Source organism: Alosa alosa, chromosome 19, assembly GCF_017589495.1.
Source record: "Alosa alosa isolate M-15738 ecotype Scorff River chromosome 19, AALO_Geno_1.1, whole genome shotgun sequence".
Taxonomy (NCBI): Eukaryota; Metazoa; Chordata; class Actinopteri; order Clupeiformes; family Clupeidae; genus Alosa; species Alosa alosa.
In genome coordinates, this window is record NC_063207.1 from 27,110,211 (window position 1) to 27,126,936 (window position 16,726).

The following is a 16,726-nucleotide window of genomic DNA, read 5'->3' on the forward strand; positions in this document are numbered from 1 at the left end:
TATTATGACATATAGAATAGGTGTACTATGACAATTCCAATTCAGATGGAATCAATCCTTGTTAATGTAGAAGGAATGTTCCCACAGATGGATCCATCTTGAATCTTCCATGCAATTATCTAGTTATGTAAAAATAGTAAAACCTTTAAAGGGCTATAACTCAAAATGGTGCAATACAATCACTACCTGCAACATAGTGACCTATCCTTTATGATATTTATTAATACTGAGTAATCCCAAAGCATCTGAAGAAACTTGAAAAGATGCAAATATACAAGTGCATAGGGGAAGTTCAACATTGTTAAAAATGAGATGTCAAGGGCTCTGTAAAGTGTTCACATACGAAGGCGTAAGACACCGAGACATTTGTATAAGCTGTGGAGCAGCAGTCTCTATAACAACATCGTCAATAATGCTGATAATAGTTAGAAACTCAAAACATGTAATTCCAGAAACTTGCTCATTCTGCATCTGCAGCCAGCTCTTTTAGAACATTTTTAAACCTGTCTCCAGTCATTTCTTGTGCTTGCAGGTTAGACAATCTTGATCCAGCCCTTTTCTCTGCACTCAGCTGTCAGCTCTGAGTAGTTGGCTTTTTTCCTTTCAAACGCTGCCTCCACTCCCTCCTCTTCTCATGTGATCTCAAACTCTGTCGTTGTTGAGGTAGACCACAGGGCTGGTTGCAACAGGACTGTCTTTTGATGACGCTTGCAGTTATCGTCTTCTTTAAACCTCTGCCCTGGCACAAAGCTAGCGGGCCCAGAATTGATCAGTTAATGAATGTATCCTGTTTTTTCCTGAAATATGCAACTATGTGGAACTCTTGCTGCCATAGCTCATTAATATCAAAATGTAACCAGTTCCCCAATGGGTTTAAGTGGCAGTGTTGCCATGCCCTAGTCTACTAGACTGACCTCAGGGAGGTGCCATACCTCCAAAACACATGCACAATTTTCGGGTGTACTTCCAGTTAAAAGGGAGGATTTCCTTACCATTGTTTTCACTTTTAAAGGCTTGTTTTTGTTTGAGTTGAAGACATTCACAAACAGTATGAGAACTGAGTTTGCTCTTAGTTCAATCATTGCTTGTCTGCACTAATGTTTTTATGTGATTGTGCAAGCAATTCAACACACCCTGTGATGTCAATGCCCTATTGGATATTGGATATTCCTATTCAACACAAATTCATTCAGTGCCAGATTTTGATTTATGCACTTCAGTTATCCTCATTTGGATATACAGTACCTGCTACATGTTACCAATGTATCACTATGGACTACCCCTCACGATAATAAGACTATGACAGAGGACTGTCCCACAATCCCTCAAATCCCTGTGTCCTTATAGCCATGTCCGGTCTTCATGAAATGGTCTGCTGTCAGTTCTTGAATTGATGAAACTCTGCTTCATAAAAATCACAGTGAGAATTGGACAGCTAAAGGCTTTGGGGCATCTCTGTGAGAACTTGGTACGATTTTAACTGAAAACCAAATGCCAAACCTGAGTCATTGAAATCAACTTGTGAAAAGGGTTTTTAATGAGATTTCCTTCTGGCTACTGTTGAAGCACCATGCAGGGAACAGTAGTTTTGAATGTGCTTAGAGTTTGACGTACACTGTCATTGCGCATCACTTGTCTTTGTGAAACTGGCATCCTACGCATCACTAGCTTGCTATTCATACAGCAATGATGAGAGCATCCTATTTGTGGATGGATAGAGAGGCTGGAGCTGTGGGAGGAACAGGGGCTGACTGACTCTTAGAGAGGATTTGCCATAGTGGGCAACTTCCCACACAGCTATGAGTATGAGTGAAACAGCAGCCTGCAGCCTACACTAGGAGATGGGTGGCTGTGATGTAGCCTCTGACGTCCCATATCTCCTCTTGTGCTTCAGTTTACATCCCACAGTGTGTGAGTAGGTGTTGCGGGCAGTGGGTCATTCATTCAGTGCAGCGATTCTCCAGATAAACCTGATGATGGACTGGACGTAGACCTGATCTAACACTGATCCATTAGATCTGCATCATATTTCAGAGCCAGCTTTGTTAAGTGTGAACAATCGATGTAATACACAATAGTACGGAACACTCAATGTTGATATTCTATTACACATACTGTACATTATTCATTACAGTTACATATAATTACATGTGCAATGGTCATAAATGACATCTTCATCATTTAGTCTAAGTTTTAATAATACAGTATAGTCCACCAATGCTATGACAAACATTGCAGAGCATATCAGGTAGCCTACTGACATAATTTGTCCCTGTGACCTGAACTAACCTGTGGATTAGAGCTCATTAGAGACCTCTGCAAACAGCTGTGGCTTTGCTAGCGATTACTCAGGGAGTGTGTGTCTGTTTGAACAGCTTTGCCTTTACAATTAATTACAGCCTAATCCAATATATTTCTGAGTATGATTCATTCAAAACCCAATAGGCCTCCAAAGGTGAAAGGTCATGGAACTAGATATCATCACTGATATCTCCTAAAAACAGCAAAAAGAGAAAAACACAGGGGAAAACAAACAAGAACACTGCAGTATAATGAAAATTCAACTTCAGTTTGGTAAGATATTGACCTATAGCATAGTCAACATAAATACAGCTAGACTGTCCATTTTTTAAACTGAAATATTTTGTCTGTTGTAATAGTCCAGAATGTTTGCCAGTTTCTAGTCTATCAAAAACATTGTTTGGCTACATACTAAAAGGACTGATATATTTTTTGTGGCAATAATAGTATACACTGAAAGTTATGTCAAATAGCCTACAGTATACAGCCCATCACACACAGCAATACACTTTTACAAAAGTCAGCCATGCAAGTTTCATATCACAAAATTGTACTTCCTGTCATAATCATTCCCTCACAAAGTGATAAATGCTTCAAGAGTCAAACACAGCCCAGTGAAAAACTTGGCCTTGGGAGTCAAACCCAACAGCGGAGGCGAGTGAGGCCATTCCCAGGAAGTGGGAGTGAGATAGATGGGCAGAGTGCATGGGAGTGATGGACTATACACAGAGATCCTGGGCTGCCCCTGAAACATGGTCCTCAACATCACTGTAATGAAACAGTTCCCGTGTGTGTGTGTGTGTGTGTGTGTGTGTGCTTCTGTAATGAAACGAGCAGCTGAGGCACATTGTGAGGCACATTTTCTCATGGAGAAAATTGTGTAGTGTGTTGTGTAAAGTATAACAAAAATGTTTAGTGTGTTGTGTAAAGTATAACAAAATATTTAAATTGCCCAAATGCTTGAACCCCATCAACTTTTTTTTCATCTGGAAGGGATCTGGTCATTGTTATTTTACCCTACACAATAAATAGGCTATCACATTCTCAAAAAAGGCAAGGTAACCTGGTAAAAAAAAGGCCTGGTAGCCTAGTCCAGTGGTTCTCAACCAGTCTGCCATGAGGCACAGTGATGTGTGCCGTGGAATTTTGAGGAACCCAATACAGACTCATGAAATAGGCTTCATTAAATGCTTCTTGATTAAAAAGTTCAATCAACATCAGATGAGTAAATGCCCCTCACTGTGGTCTCAGCTCATGAACAAACTGTATAGAGAAACATATGGACATGAGAATGAACACTCCTGTTATTGCATAGATAATGTGTGTGCCATACTTTACAATCAGTAACCATAAGCCATGTGCCTTGGCGTTTTGGTTTGATCTTTGGTGTGCCTTAGCCCCCAAAAGGTTGAGAGAACCTCTGGCCTATCATGCAGTGACCCTATGTCACTAGTGATCAATAAGCAAGGGCATGGGGGGCGAGCCTGCGCCTTGCTGTTAAGCTATGCAGGCTATCCAAACCAGTCAAGTTAATTCCTGATAAGTGACCCAACACCTTTTCATGCTGAATAGGTCTTGGGCATAGGCTACTACAAATCCCACAATCCCGCCGTCACAGCATTCTCTGAGGTGCTCAACTGAGTTGTTTAGTGTAGGAGTGAACACAGACAGAGACAGGGGACAAGCTTGCCAGAGGGTGGCAGTGGTAGAAGTATCAGAGGGAGGGAGCTCTCCAAAACAACGCGCACGTCTCTGTCTTTGTATTGCGAGATGTAACTTTTGCGAATATAACCAGTCGCGGTGTTGAAGAAACGTGGTACTGTCGTGCTTTGAGTTTGAAAACGAGATTGCTGGAGGCACTGTGTTTAACGTTAACGGACGTCTGGGGAATGATGGGCGAGCAACCAGCAACAAGGATGAAGCGTCTTCCTCGAACCATTGCATTCGACTGAGTGGGTGTCCAAGGAGGCAGTCGACCCACCCAATCTTCCTAAATGTTTGAATGAAGCATCTTTATCTTTTCGAGCGGGTTCATATCAAAGGAATATACTTCAATCTATTTTCGCGGGAGAAAATGTTGCGCTTGGTTTTAACAGCTGCTCGAAATAAACCTGGATAACACGAGGAATAGTGCTACAGCAATAGAGCTGCCTGGTGAGTGACAACTAACGAGAGGGAAAACCTGGGTATCAGAGCAGGCGAGGCAAAGAGAAAGCAGCTAGCTGGCTAGCTAGGCAGCTAAATAAGTTTCTTTTCTAAGCTTATGGATGCGGAGTGTTTTAATGTGTAGTGCATTGCTTTATATAACAGTTGACCTTTGAATGATCTATCTAGGTAGTTGAATAGGTTGTAGAGAAACTTTTCTTAGTGTGCCCCAGGAGTTGCTCGTAAGCTAGCGGTAGCTTACTAGCTATTGTAGGTATCGTTAGGTTAACATTTGCTAGCTGGCTCTGGTACCTACAGGTATCACCCTCACGTTATCCAAGCCACTATCTGACGTTAATAAAGACATTTAAGTGGAGGGATGTCACATAAAAAGCTTTTAACATCAGCTGGTCATTCTGGCCGAGGGTGACATGACATACCAAGTAGACGTAGAGATGTGTTATAGAAAGTCAAAATAGTTAACATATTTTCTGATGAAAATAATTGAAAGAAACTAACATAATGTTACAACAAGCGTTCTAGCTAACGTTCAGATGGCTAATTTTTACGTGATGATTTATTATTAGGATTCTTAATCTTAGGATGCTGAAGCCATGCCGAAACACATAGCCAGCTCATCCAGGCTTGAGTTGTTTCATAATGGTGCAGAAGCCGCTGTCCTCGCGTTTTAATTATTTTGACAGGACGACCAGCTCTCCATGAACGTTACTTCAACTAAGATTACAAAAGTTCATTGTGGCCAGTGGGCACCAACGATCAGAATACAGTTCACGAAAAGCCGCTGTCATCACAAATGCAACTCATACTGAGCATAAACTTAGGACACGTTAACTTATGATAACGTTACATGTAACGTTAACCTCAAAGAGCCTGACAGGGCAAGTTGGCCAGAACAGGTTAATCTTGTAAGGTTGATATCAAATGACCTTCACCGTATCTGCTCTGTTGACAGCTTCACCTTTGGATTCCCTTGAACGTTTGCAGTGTGCAAGTCCTCTTTGATGCATCTCGGGGTTGCTGAGCCCATGCGAGAGTGCGAGTATAGTCAGATAAGCACTCGCAGCTCCACGCCGATGGAGTCCCCGCACAAGAAGAGGTCCCTGAGGAAGAAGTGGCAAGCCTTCCCAGGGCGGAATAAGTTTTACTGCGACGGGAGGATTATGATGGCGAGACAGACGGGTGTGTTCTACCTTACCCTGGTCCTCATCGTTGTCACAAGTGGGCTCTTCTTTGTTTTCGAGTAAGTGCATCTGGGGCAGTTAATGCTGCCGGTTCTGTCACGGATTCACACTGATTGATGTAATATTGCTTATGTAGCGGTAATAATATCACAAAGGCCAAGCTCCATCATAGTGACTGTCTGATACCAGATAAGTAAGTACTAATTTTAGCTGCTTAAAAAGAATTGTGTAATCTAGTAGGATGGTCAGTTCAGGAGGCCTCCTTCCCCTGTTCCCATATAATATCACATCACTGTTTGATATCACTGCCACCCCCCCTCTCTCTTTTTGATTTATGAACATCTACTCACCCCTACCAGAATATCTAAACATTCCCAAGTGCCCAATGCACTACTAGAAGACACAGACAGTAGTGTTTTATAGCTGTCCTTCCTGTGACAGTTTTGAGTCAGTATGGCTGGAGGGGAGGTTGTGTGTGGTATCCTCTGTGTGTTTGTTGTGTGTGGTATCCTCTGTGTGTTTGTGTGTGTGAGAGAGTGAATTTGATTGATTAAGCTTTTGCTCACTGTCATCCAAGTCATTGCAGAAAGAAGTCACCTATTTCACTTGTTATACGTAACTCTCTAAATCATCTTTGTGGTGATGGTGTACCTCCAGTAAACTGGCACCACAGCCACTGAACTTGACTGCCTCCCTATCCACTCTATGCATGCACGTCATGGATAAGGAGGTGATGCCGATGTGTACAGAGTAAACAGGAAGTTCATCTGCCCGTATTAGCGATTGATGTGCATAGAGCCCATTAAGCAGATCTATGTGTAGACAGTAGTGAGATCCTGCACTAATGCCATTAAGACATGACCAACTCTAGCCTGTATCATTACTAAGCTGCAGTCATCCTTGTGTATTCCATGCATGTTACAGTGCTATCATTTTGGATCAATGTGCAGTATGCACACCTTCAGAATTGCGTTGTTGTTGTTTTTTTCTATTCAATGGTTTATGTTGCAGCTGCTGGATGAGTCTGGACTTAAAGTACATTAATTGAATACAGGGTTCACATATAGGGTTATGAGTAGCAGCAAATTGCCTAAATGAAGCTTTGATGTACAGTATGCATGCATGCATGCATGCATGCATGCAAGTCCATATTGCTCTGCTGGACATCTCCTTGTTGTGAACTTCCTTGAGGAGGAGGATTTAAGTTCACCATGCTGCTAGGGTCTGTGCACAGCATGCTCCAGTCAGCTTCTCTTGCTTGTTCCCCAGATTTTGAATGTCTGCTCCCTCATCATGGAAGAGCCTTGTAGTTTGCTGCACAGAGGACAAAATAGATTATTTTGTAATGCTGCGTATGCAACAGGGAAAAACACACTTCATGTTATTCAGCGCTGTTATACAAATTTTTAGCTCTGTCCCTTTCACTCACTCTCTGGGTTAAGGCAATACAGATGTGCAGTATTATTGATTCATTTTTGTTTTGCTTTCCAGTTGAGATCTCAGAGCCACCAGCTACTAAGGATGCAGCCTTTTTGTGTTGTGGCTTTTTTCACATCTTTTGTCATGCCCTCTGTTGCTGACCTTTAGTCGGCTGCCGAGAGAGAGAAAACAAACATAGACTGACCGATGAAATGATACTAGGGGAAGAATAGCTCTTTTTCTTGTTTACTCTTTAGTCTCCAGAGGCCTGATATTAGCCCAGAACCCAAGCACTGAGTTTTCTGTGTGTTCTGTTGTATTTGAGTAGACTCTCGCATTGACCTCTGCGGCCCTTTATTTTGGGATTTGAATGAGTGGTTCAATCTCTTGCAAAAAAGATAATGAGGTTTGTTCATGATCATTAGCATTTTAGTTGTCTTTTGTTCATTTTAAGAACAGTTCTTCTTAATTTCATTCAGTGGAATTACTACACAGACACTAAAATTTAAAGTAAAAGCCAGTTACTGTGTGTTCTATCAATGTTGTCTACAGTCAAAAATGTATTACAAAGTGGCCTCACTGGACCAAAAATGAGACTTGTTTGGTGGATGATTGCCATCTAAAACCCTCCCAAGTCCTGACAGGTGCATTTACTTTCTAACGTTTCTGAACAGATCAATGCAGAATTTGATCTCAGCTTTTATGGTTGAAAAGCTTTAGAAATGTAATGCCAATTCTTTAACAGTTCTCAGCCACATAGGCCCAGTTCTCAGTTCCTTGGCATACTCAATTCTCTCTGAGGGACCCCATTCGATGTTGTAATGACTGAGAAATCGTAGTGGACAGCCAGTAGTGGAGCCTAAACTGAAGTCAGGCGAGGAGAGGGAAGACTGATCATCCCTCACTATCATGGGGACTGTAATCACTCGGATACCATGAAACGTTTCCTGATGCAAATTGTTGTTGATGGCCTGTGTTTTCCCCTCTGCAGCTGCAGTTGTCCTTTTGGCTTCAGTAAGCAGACTGGGCATTGCTCTGTGAAGCCCCGGGCCTGGCAGAGCAGGATTTCTCACCATTTCTCAGCCTTGTCGTCCTTGGGCTCGAGGGACACAGTGGATTGAAGAGGCAGACTATGAGCTGTGGGGGCTTGGATCTGGGTCCCAATAAGACAATGGATTAATGCTGACTCAGACTGTTTAAAAAGTTTGGCCTAAGTTCTATCAGTGGAAGCCACTGACCTCTCAAGTCAAAACCTGTAGTCAGTAGTAGCAATCAGGGGAATCTCTCTTATATAGTGGTACAGGGATATCCTCTGTGGTGCTCCAATCCTTCAAAGTAAGACCAGGCTAGCAGAGCCTAGTTAGTCAGTTTGTCGATCTGATGTGTCACGCTAATTTCCTTGCGTCTGCCCTTTCAGTCATGAAAAAGATGAGAGAAAGTTGGTGTAAGATAACAAAAAACAAACACGTTGTCTTTAAAGTAAACACATTATGATGTCATCTGCTCTTGGTTTACTGTCCTCTGTTCATAATGTGACAGATCTTGTGAATAACAGTAGACTTTCTTGCATTTAAGTTAGTTCATAATGTAAAGTCATTACAATCAGTCAATCATTTTCTTTAGTTGCTTGTATTTCTATCCTGAATGTGTGCTGTCATCTATGTGTGGCACTGAAGATGAGTGAGTAGTTAAAACAGTAAGGTTTTCAGTGAAGACATGTTCATAACACAGGAATCCAAATCTGTCTAGACGTGTACAGCATCTCCCAGTGTTTGACACACAGAAACAATCCCTCAAGCCAGCTTTGTCTGTGGTACTGAGGTTAGGGAGCATTGTATGGAATCTATTAGCTTTACATTTTTCCTCTCTTTATGATTGTCAGGGTCTTTTTCAAACGGGGCGCAAATATGGTGGAGCCCTTCCTTGTTTACATGGTCCAGATTTCACATTGACATCTTCCATCTTCCTGTGATGCTGTGTGTATGGGTGTTTACAGTTTAGATTCTGGAATGCTCATCAGTCACCATTGAACCCTAAGCCAAGTTTATTTAGTCCTGGCTGTCCAAGTCTAGACACTGATGCAGATGAACTTTAGCCAAAAAAATAGGCCTGTAGTATTCTTCTGCCTGACATGTAAAAAAGGTTTCTGCTTTTTTATATATATATATTTTCATTCGGTATTTGAATATGTTGCATGTGACCACCACCGCTGAGCTTATGTAAGAGGAGTTCCTATGCCTGTGAATGAGTGGGCGTGCTACGGAGAAAGAAGTGTTAGGCAAGCAGGATCTCGTCTTCTCCGCCCACACGTTTTCTCTCTCTCTCTCTCTGCCCTTCTTTTGTTCCTAATCCCTATCCTGTGTTCTGCCCTCCTCTCATTGCCGCTGCGGACGCCTGGATGCTGCGCTCAGACAGCTGCCTTTGTGAAGCCCCAGTGGTGAGGGGAGGGCCTCAGCGTCCCTGGTGTGGGCTCGTTGACTGGCATATCAGCGGCCTTTCATAAACCTCTCTAAAGCTGGTGATTAAGATCGACCCAGGAGCTCAGCAGTTTTTTGGGGCATTGTGCGCAAGCCTCTGGATGACTTGAAAAGGAGGGCAAGAGAAGGAGATTTAGTCATCAGTAGCAAATTCAGCAAAGCCTCTCAAGGGAGGAGACTCTAAAGGGACGCATTAGGCCCACGGAAGAGATGGAAGTTGGGGATGATCCTGCAATTTGTAGTGTGCTGATCACTTGTGTGTTAGTGAAGTATTTCCCTAGCAAGTCTCCTGCACGCTGTTCACACATACAGCATTTATAACTTTCAATCTGAAGTCATTTGCATTCATGCCGTACTTACATCTACGATGCATCCTTCACCCATTGAATTATGCAAGGGTGTCATTTCACATAACATGTATTAATTTAGCAGACAAATATGAGGAGTAACGTTCAAGCACCAGTGCAGAGGTAGGAATTAATACTGCATTACTAGAGGATGAGGGTGCAGACATTATAAGTACTTGTAGAAGGAGAAGGAGGGAGAAGAACATGAGGGTAGAGGAGGGAAGAGAGGGAAGTGCATAAGTGTGTTAGGTTGTTAGGAGGGGAGGTATCCGTGGAAGAGTTGGGTCTTCAAGATCTTGAAGATGGAGAGGTATGGCCCTGCTCTGGTGGCACTTTAAGCATCATGTATGCAGATTGCTGTCATTGTTTAATGAGCCAGTCCCTACTAGCATGGTCTCATCTAAAACAGTATGATAAAGCCAAAACATGATGATTTGGTTTACGGCCCATTTGGTCGTTGCAATGAAGTTCTCTCTCATAATGCAAATACACATCCGCCCAGCTGCTGCTGTGTGCCATAGGGAGGGAATCTATTGTCTGTGACATGTTATGGAATCAGCCTCCAGCTGGAGGCTCCTTTTCACAGGGCCTCAAGATTCTTTAGCAACATCTAAACCACTGTTGAAACCACTATCTTGTGTCTTATGCATAGATAGTAGAGATTTTCCTCTGTTACAGTATCAGTGCATAAAGAGATTTCAATGTAAAAGATGAAAGGCAGTGATAGGAGTTGTCTATTGGTCATACATTTCACTTGAACTGACAGTTGAGTCATAATAGCAAATTCATGTCCTCCATGCGTTTCCTTTAAAACTGTGATCCCTATAGATTAACTGGATATTGAACAACAGGCTCCTTCACTGAATGGAAGAAAAGATAAATGATTGAGTTCTCGCATTTTTTCAGCCAAGACACAAGGTGCAATCATCCTGTGCTCGGATCAGAAGCAATAGTAGTTGGCAAACTGCCGTTCACTCATTTGTTTTGCCATACCGGTGGAAAGGTGCTAAACATCTTCGTCATGGTCTCTCTCAGGCACACCTGCTATTATCACCTTGCACCTCTGTTTTTGTTGTCTCGTCAGCTCAGCCTTCTCCCTTGTTATTATATTGATAGCATGACCTAATCAGTTGCATTTAGCTGATAATGATTTTGCTCTTTGCTCTGGAGATACAGGTGCTTCATTGTCTCGATTAAAACATTTTTGAACTTCCTGGACAATCCTTTTCAGATTTGGCATGTCTCTGCCTTTTAACTCTAGTGCAGTCATGCTGGCCTCAGGCAATGACAAAAGGAAGTTGGCTCCCTCACCTCCCCATCAGAGGCACTTAAATTGACAACATCTATTTCTCACTGGCTGGTATAGCCTATTAGTCCTGTGCAGCATCTGCAGAGAAGTTAATGTATCTTGCTTATTGTACAGGGGCCAGATTTATTGGCCAAGTGAAAAGAGTTTGACCTACTGTGCCTAAGGCAAGTTGTCATTCTGTCACATAGTACACAGATATTTTCAGAAATTAGCTTAGTTTTTCTCATTCAGTTTAATGTTTTAATGAACAGCTGCATTTGGTCTAAGACCAAATAGACACAGGCATTCTGGAGAAAAGCAAATACTATTTTTTGACTCAACCGTTTTATTTCTCTAGTGACCTTTGCTTTTCACCTCTTTGTGTTCTGTGTCATTGTGAACTATGAAATCAAAAGTTCTTGCATTGGTTTGAGAGAAGCACACTACAGACAGAGGTTTATGTACTAGGCCTTTTCTATCAGTGGTCTTGTTGGAGGGTCACCACCAGGTCCCCACGTCCTATATTTTGACCTCCTTTCCAACCCTAGCTAGTCCAGGGTGGAAACAGCTGGTTATCATCCTATGCCACATCATAGACCTGCACGCAGAGCACCGCCTTGCCTTCCTGTAGCCACCACCACTGAAGCCAGTTTTTCCGGGTGAAATAGTAACAAGTGATGTTGAACTTTCAGCCCCCATTTCACGGCCGGTCTGTGTAAATATTGTTTAAAACCGAAGCCAGTGAACTGTGCAGTGGTTATATAGTCATCCAACTGATGTGCTCTGGTACTCATGCTGTAGAGGACTATCAATGCTAAAGGTTAGTCAGCCACACTGGAGTGTGTCACAATCATTTCCTCTCATCATGGCACCACCCCTCCCCAGTCTCTTCCTCTCTTGTTTTCTCTGCCCATTTTAACACACAAAGTGGTAGTCGCCTGTGAGAGGAGCGTGCCCATCAGGACGGGCGCTCTGTCTCAGCACCAAGCCCTCAGGTGCCAAGACAACCGCCACAGCCTCTCCGATGTTTGTCATGCAGAGGCTTTGCATTGTCCGGTCTCAGTCATGCATCAGCAAGTGCAGTGAGAGGGTTTGGGGCAGGCCAGAGTTCTTGAGTGAAATCCCAAACCTGTCTTTAATATTTACAGGTCTGTTGTTTCACACCGCAGATCTTGTCAGGCGAAAGACAGCCAGAGGAGTTGTTCTGCTCAGCTGACCTCAGTGCATACCAGTTGTTCAGATGGTTTACTTGAATCAGAAGCATCATTTTAATATAGTTTGATGCACTCCATCCCAAATATAATGCTCTTAAATGGGTAAGAACATATTGAAGTCTCATAACAGTATATGACAACCATGTGTTTTCAGATTTTGCCATTAGATTATCTGCGCCTCTGATACTCATGTTTGGCTTATTTTTCACATAACCTTTGCATGGGTGAATAAGGTCAGGGGAAGGGAACTTTGTTTAAAGCAACTCCACAATCTTTCTGGCTTCTTTTTTTTCATTCAAAGTCAGCTGGGACAGAGAGAGGTCGCTGCGTGTGTACGCGCCGCCATCTTGGATATAGTGTGGTCACTATATCTAGTTCATTCTTACTGTGGTCACGTTTTAGCCAAAGCTACTTTTGGCTTAATGTGAGTACAGTATGCTACAGTTTGCAGAAATACTGTGAAGCTTATTTACTCTACAAACTGTTGGGTTTCAGCCATTTTTAAGATTATTGTAGTGGTACTTTGTTCACATGGATTATTATAATAATTTCCTTTTGGTGAGTTGTCGTGACATTGTTAAACTGGATTAGCCTAGATTTTGTCAGCCATTTACTGCCGTGACCCTTTCTGTCCCTGGCTGCTTTTCGTCCAACACAAAAAGCCATTCCAAGCTTGGACATTGTGCTTACTTCTGATGACAACAGCTCCTCTTTTAGTTGCATCTTAGGTTCCATGTAGCCGCCTTTGTCTGTGAGTTGTGTCATGACTGTCTTGTTGTGCTCTGGCCTGTGGCGTCTTTGTTTGTTTGCATCCATCTGCAGACTAATTACAGGCTGACTGCAAGAATAGTCCACACAGTCGATTGTACACACAAGGATCAGTGCCCTGTTGAGGTCTTGTGCCAAGCCTACTGAAGCCTGACTCCCCATGCCTAGGTACAGGCTTTGTGTACGGGACAAAATTCCATCTCTGTATGACTTCTAATAAGAAACTAAAAATATATATATTTTTAGACAATTGTTGAATGAATAGCCTAATCTTTCATGTTTTGTTTCATGGCTTGACAAGAGCAAGTCCACTCTGTTGTGATTAACAAGCAAGTAGAGGAGTGTGCTTGCATCCACCCCTTCCTGGGTGCTTATAGATCGTAGAGCTATCAATCCCCCTCTCACTGGCAGGGATGGCTCTAAGACAGGGGTTTTGATAAGGGGCCCTGAATCCTTACAGGCTGCTTGGACAGATGAATGCTGTGAACCCATGACTGTGAAGAATCAGCAGCCGGGGGCTGATTCAAGTTCCAAATATAGCCACAAGCGGCAATGGCGGGCCCGAGCACCTCCGGTCCGCAACCTGTGACATTTCGGAATCCAACAAAGCACTGACGCGGTGCGTTTGTGTAATGTACATATTTGATGTGTGTGCTATTTGTTGTTGCATGTTATTTTCTGGCACATTTTCTTGCTTGGCCAGGTGGGGGCGCTATGCCAGGCAGGCCCATTGGGTGTCTGGATGTCATCATAATCATAATATCTATTAACCTGTTAAGTTTCAGACCATTCATTAAAAGTAAAGAACATTTCTGGCACATTTCATGCTTGGCCAGATGGTGGCGCTATGCTAAGCATCTGAATTACACATGTGAATATCATCACAATAATGATTTCCAATATTTTATACCAACCAAGCTTCATATTAATAAGTTGAGACATTAACAATTTCTGGCACATGTCCTGCTTGGCCAGATGGTGGCGCTATGCAAGCCATCTGAATGGCATTTGCACATCATCACAATAATGATTTCCAATATTGTATACCTACTAGGTTTCAAATAAATCAGTTAAGGCATTGCCCATTCTCAAGGCATTGCTCATTTCCTGTTTGGCCAGGTGGTGGCGCTATGCCAGGCAGGCCAATAGGGTTTCTGATTATTCTCATAATCATAATATCTATGAACCTGAGAAGTTTCAGACTGTTCATTCAATGCACTTTGACTTTATGACACATTTCCTGTTTATGTGCAAGATATTATAATGATAACATATTACAACATATCAAAAATCCCTTCACAATTTAACATCAGTGTCATCTTGCCATCATATTTGCCAAATTTCACATGAATCTGACAAACCGTCTAGGAGGAGTACATTCAAATCTATCATATGGCATCAGTGTTCTTGTCATTCTTTTTGTTGCCAGTGGGTGGCGCTATGCGAAATATGGATTATGGGCATGTGAATATTATCATTAACATGGTATTCAATGACCTCTGAAATTTTAAACATTTCAAGCCATGCACGATGAATTATGACACATTTACTGTTTTGTGGAAGGGTATTAAAATTCATAATTTTAGCCATTTCACAAAATACAACATATCAAAAAAAAGGCTTCACAATTTAGAATCAGGAACATCTCGGCGTCATGTATACCAACTTTGACATGAATCGGATCAACCATCTAGGAGAATGCGTTAAAATTGATCATGTCCACAACGCACAAATTCTCAATTACCTCACTTCCTGTGGGCGTGGCTAATGGCATGTTAATACAAAAGTTGTTTGTTTTTGGGAGTTACATACACCCACCAAATTTGGTGTGTGTATCTAAAACTATATGCCAACCACAAGTCACAGTGACATAAGGGGGCGCTATGGAGTTCCTGGGCAACGCCCGGTGCCAAGCTTTTATCCCTGTCTATTCACTGTATCACTTGATGTGTGTGCCAAATTTCATGCGTTTTCACCCATGGGAAGCACCTCTTTTGGCATCATGATTAATCACATATTTCATCACATATTAGTCTGCACAAAATCCCAAATACCTCACTTCCTGTTGGGCGTGGCTAATGCATTGTACATACGAAAGTCGTTCATCTTGGGGAGATACAGACACCTACCAAATTTGGTGTTTGTAGCTGAAAGTATATGCCCACCACGGGATCAGTCATCTAAGGGGGCGCTAGCGAGTCTCTGGGCCATACCCAGGGCCAAGCTTTTTTACCTAGCTGCTTTGTGTGACACCTGATGTGTGTGCCAAATTTCAAGACTTTTCGATTATGTTAACCACCTCAAAATATTTGCCAACCACAGGATCAGTCACCTAAGGGGGCGCTAGCGAGTCCCTGGGCCACGCCCGGGATCAAGCTCTTGTACCTAACTGCGATGCATGACACCTGACGTGTGTGCCAAATTTCAAGAGTTTTCGACCACGTTAACCACCTCAAAAACAGGAAAGCAAAAAAGTAGAATGACAATAATAATAGTGAAAAATAATAATAATCCTTACAAAAACAATAGGGCCTTGCGCCCTTCGGTGCTCGGGCCCTAATAATAATCTTTCCAAAAACAATAGGGCTTCGCACCTCTCGGTGCTCGGGCCCTAATGATGGGAAGTTGAATGAGTGGTGATATGCAGAGGAGCTGCACTGACCGCATCTGGTGTTCAGGAAATATAATAGTTGGTGTATGGTGCCATGTGATGCAGGGGAGCACCAAAGCATCTTGGGATGCCATGGCAGGTATCAGTTTTCCTCCAGCACTCTGCTGTTGGCCGTCTCATGCACAACTCTGATGGAATTTTAATTGGCTTTCAGAGTGGATCATTTCCGATGAACACCAGCTAGGGTAAATTTTTAATGTTCATTCTTGCTATTCCCATGAGGGCAGAGAGAAGGCCCATAACCGATCCTCATTAGGCTTTTTTGCACAATGTCTTAATTTTCAGCTGTTCCCAGTGTATAATTTTGTATGACTTCAAAAGTGAATTAGTTTATTCCTTCCAGCTGTTCATGTTTCAGATGAAGCACTGAGCAGATGAAATAAATAGCACCATTCCATGACAGGAGGCCTGTTTTACCTTTACGGCAGTTATCCAGTTGATGTGGATGTGTTGGGACCAAGTTACGTTACATTATTCTTATTCCTTTCCTACATATTGTCTCCAGACATCCTGCCGGAAAGACATAGAAAATCTGCCAGTTGTAAACTGGCAACCACGTCAAGATGTCAGGCTATTAATGGTGGGGGTGGGTCATCATTGTAGGGGCTTTAAAATGGAAAGTGACTGAAAATTATCAAACCCAAATAAACACTCCAGTCTTCCTATGTGGCTTGCAGCAGTGGCCCTTTTAACAGCCATTTGTCTTTAAAGTGGAAGTACTGGAAAATCAGTCCAATTAACAAAATCCCACACACAGTATAGTGCACTTTCATGGTGCAGCAGATAGTGAGACAAACTCCTCAGAGTTTTACTTGTTTCTCACTTGCCCCTGTTTTATTTGCTCTCTCTTTTGCTATAAAAAAGCCTTTTACATTTAATGAGAAACTGTAAATC

At 42.4% G+C, this 16,726-nt stretch overlaps 1 protein-coding gene across 2 annotated transcripts in view; it reads left to right on the forward strand.

The window, feature by feature from the left end:
* The first annotated feature begins 3,971 nt into the window (after window positions 1-3,971).
* Window positions 3,972-16,726, forward strand: part of LOC125283975 (palmitoyltransferase ZDHHC14-like) — a 59,422-nt gene continuing 46,667 nt past the window's right edge. For both annotated transcript variants that reach the window (XM_048227590.1, XM_048227591.1), the window contains exons 1-2: window positions 3,972-4,455; window positions 5,420-5,707. In XM_048227590.1, coding sequence (XP_048083547.1) covers window positions 5,469-5,707 — 239 coding nt within the window. In that variant the 5' untranslated portion in view covers window positions 3,972-4,455; window positions 5,420-5,468. The remainder of the gene's footprint in view (window positions 4,456-5,419; window positions 5,708-16,726) is intronic.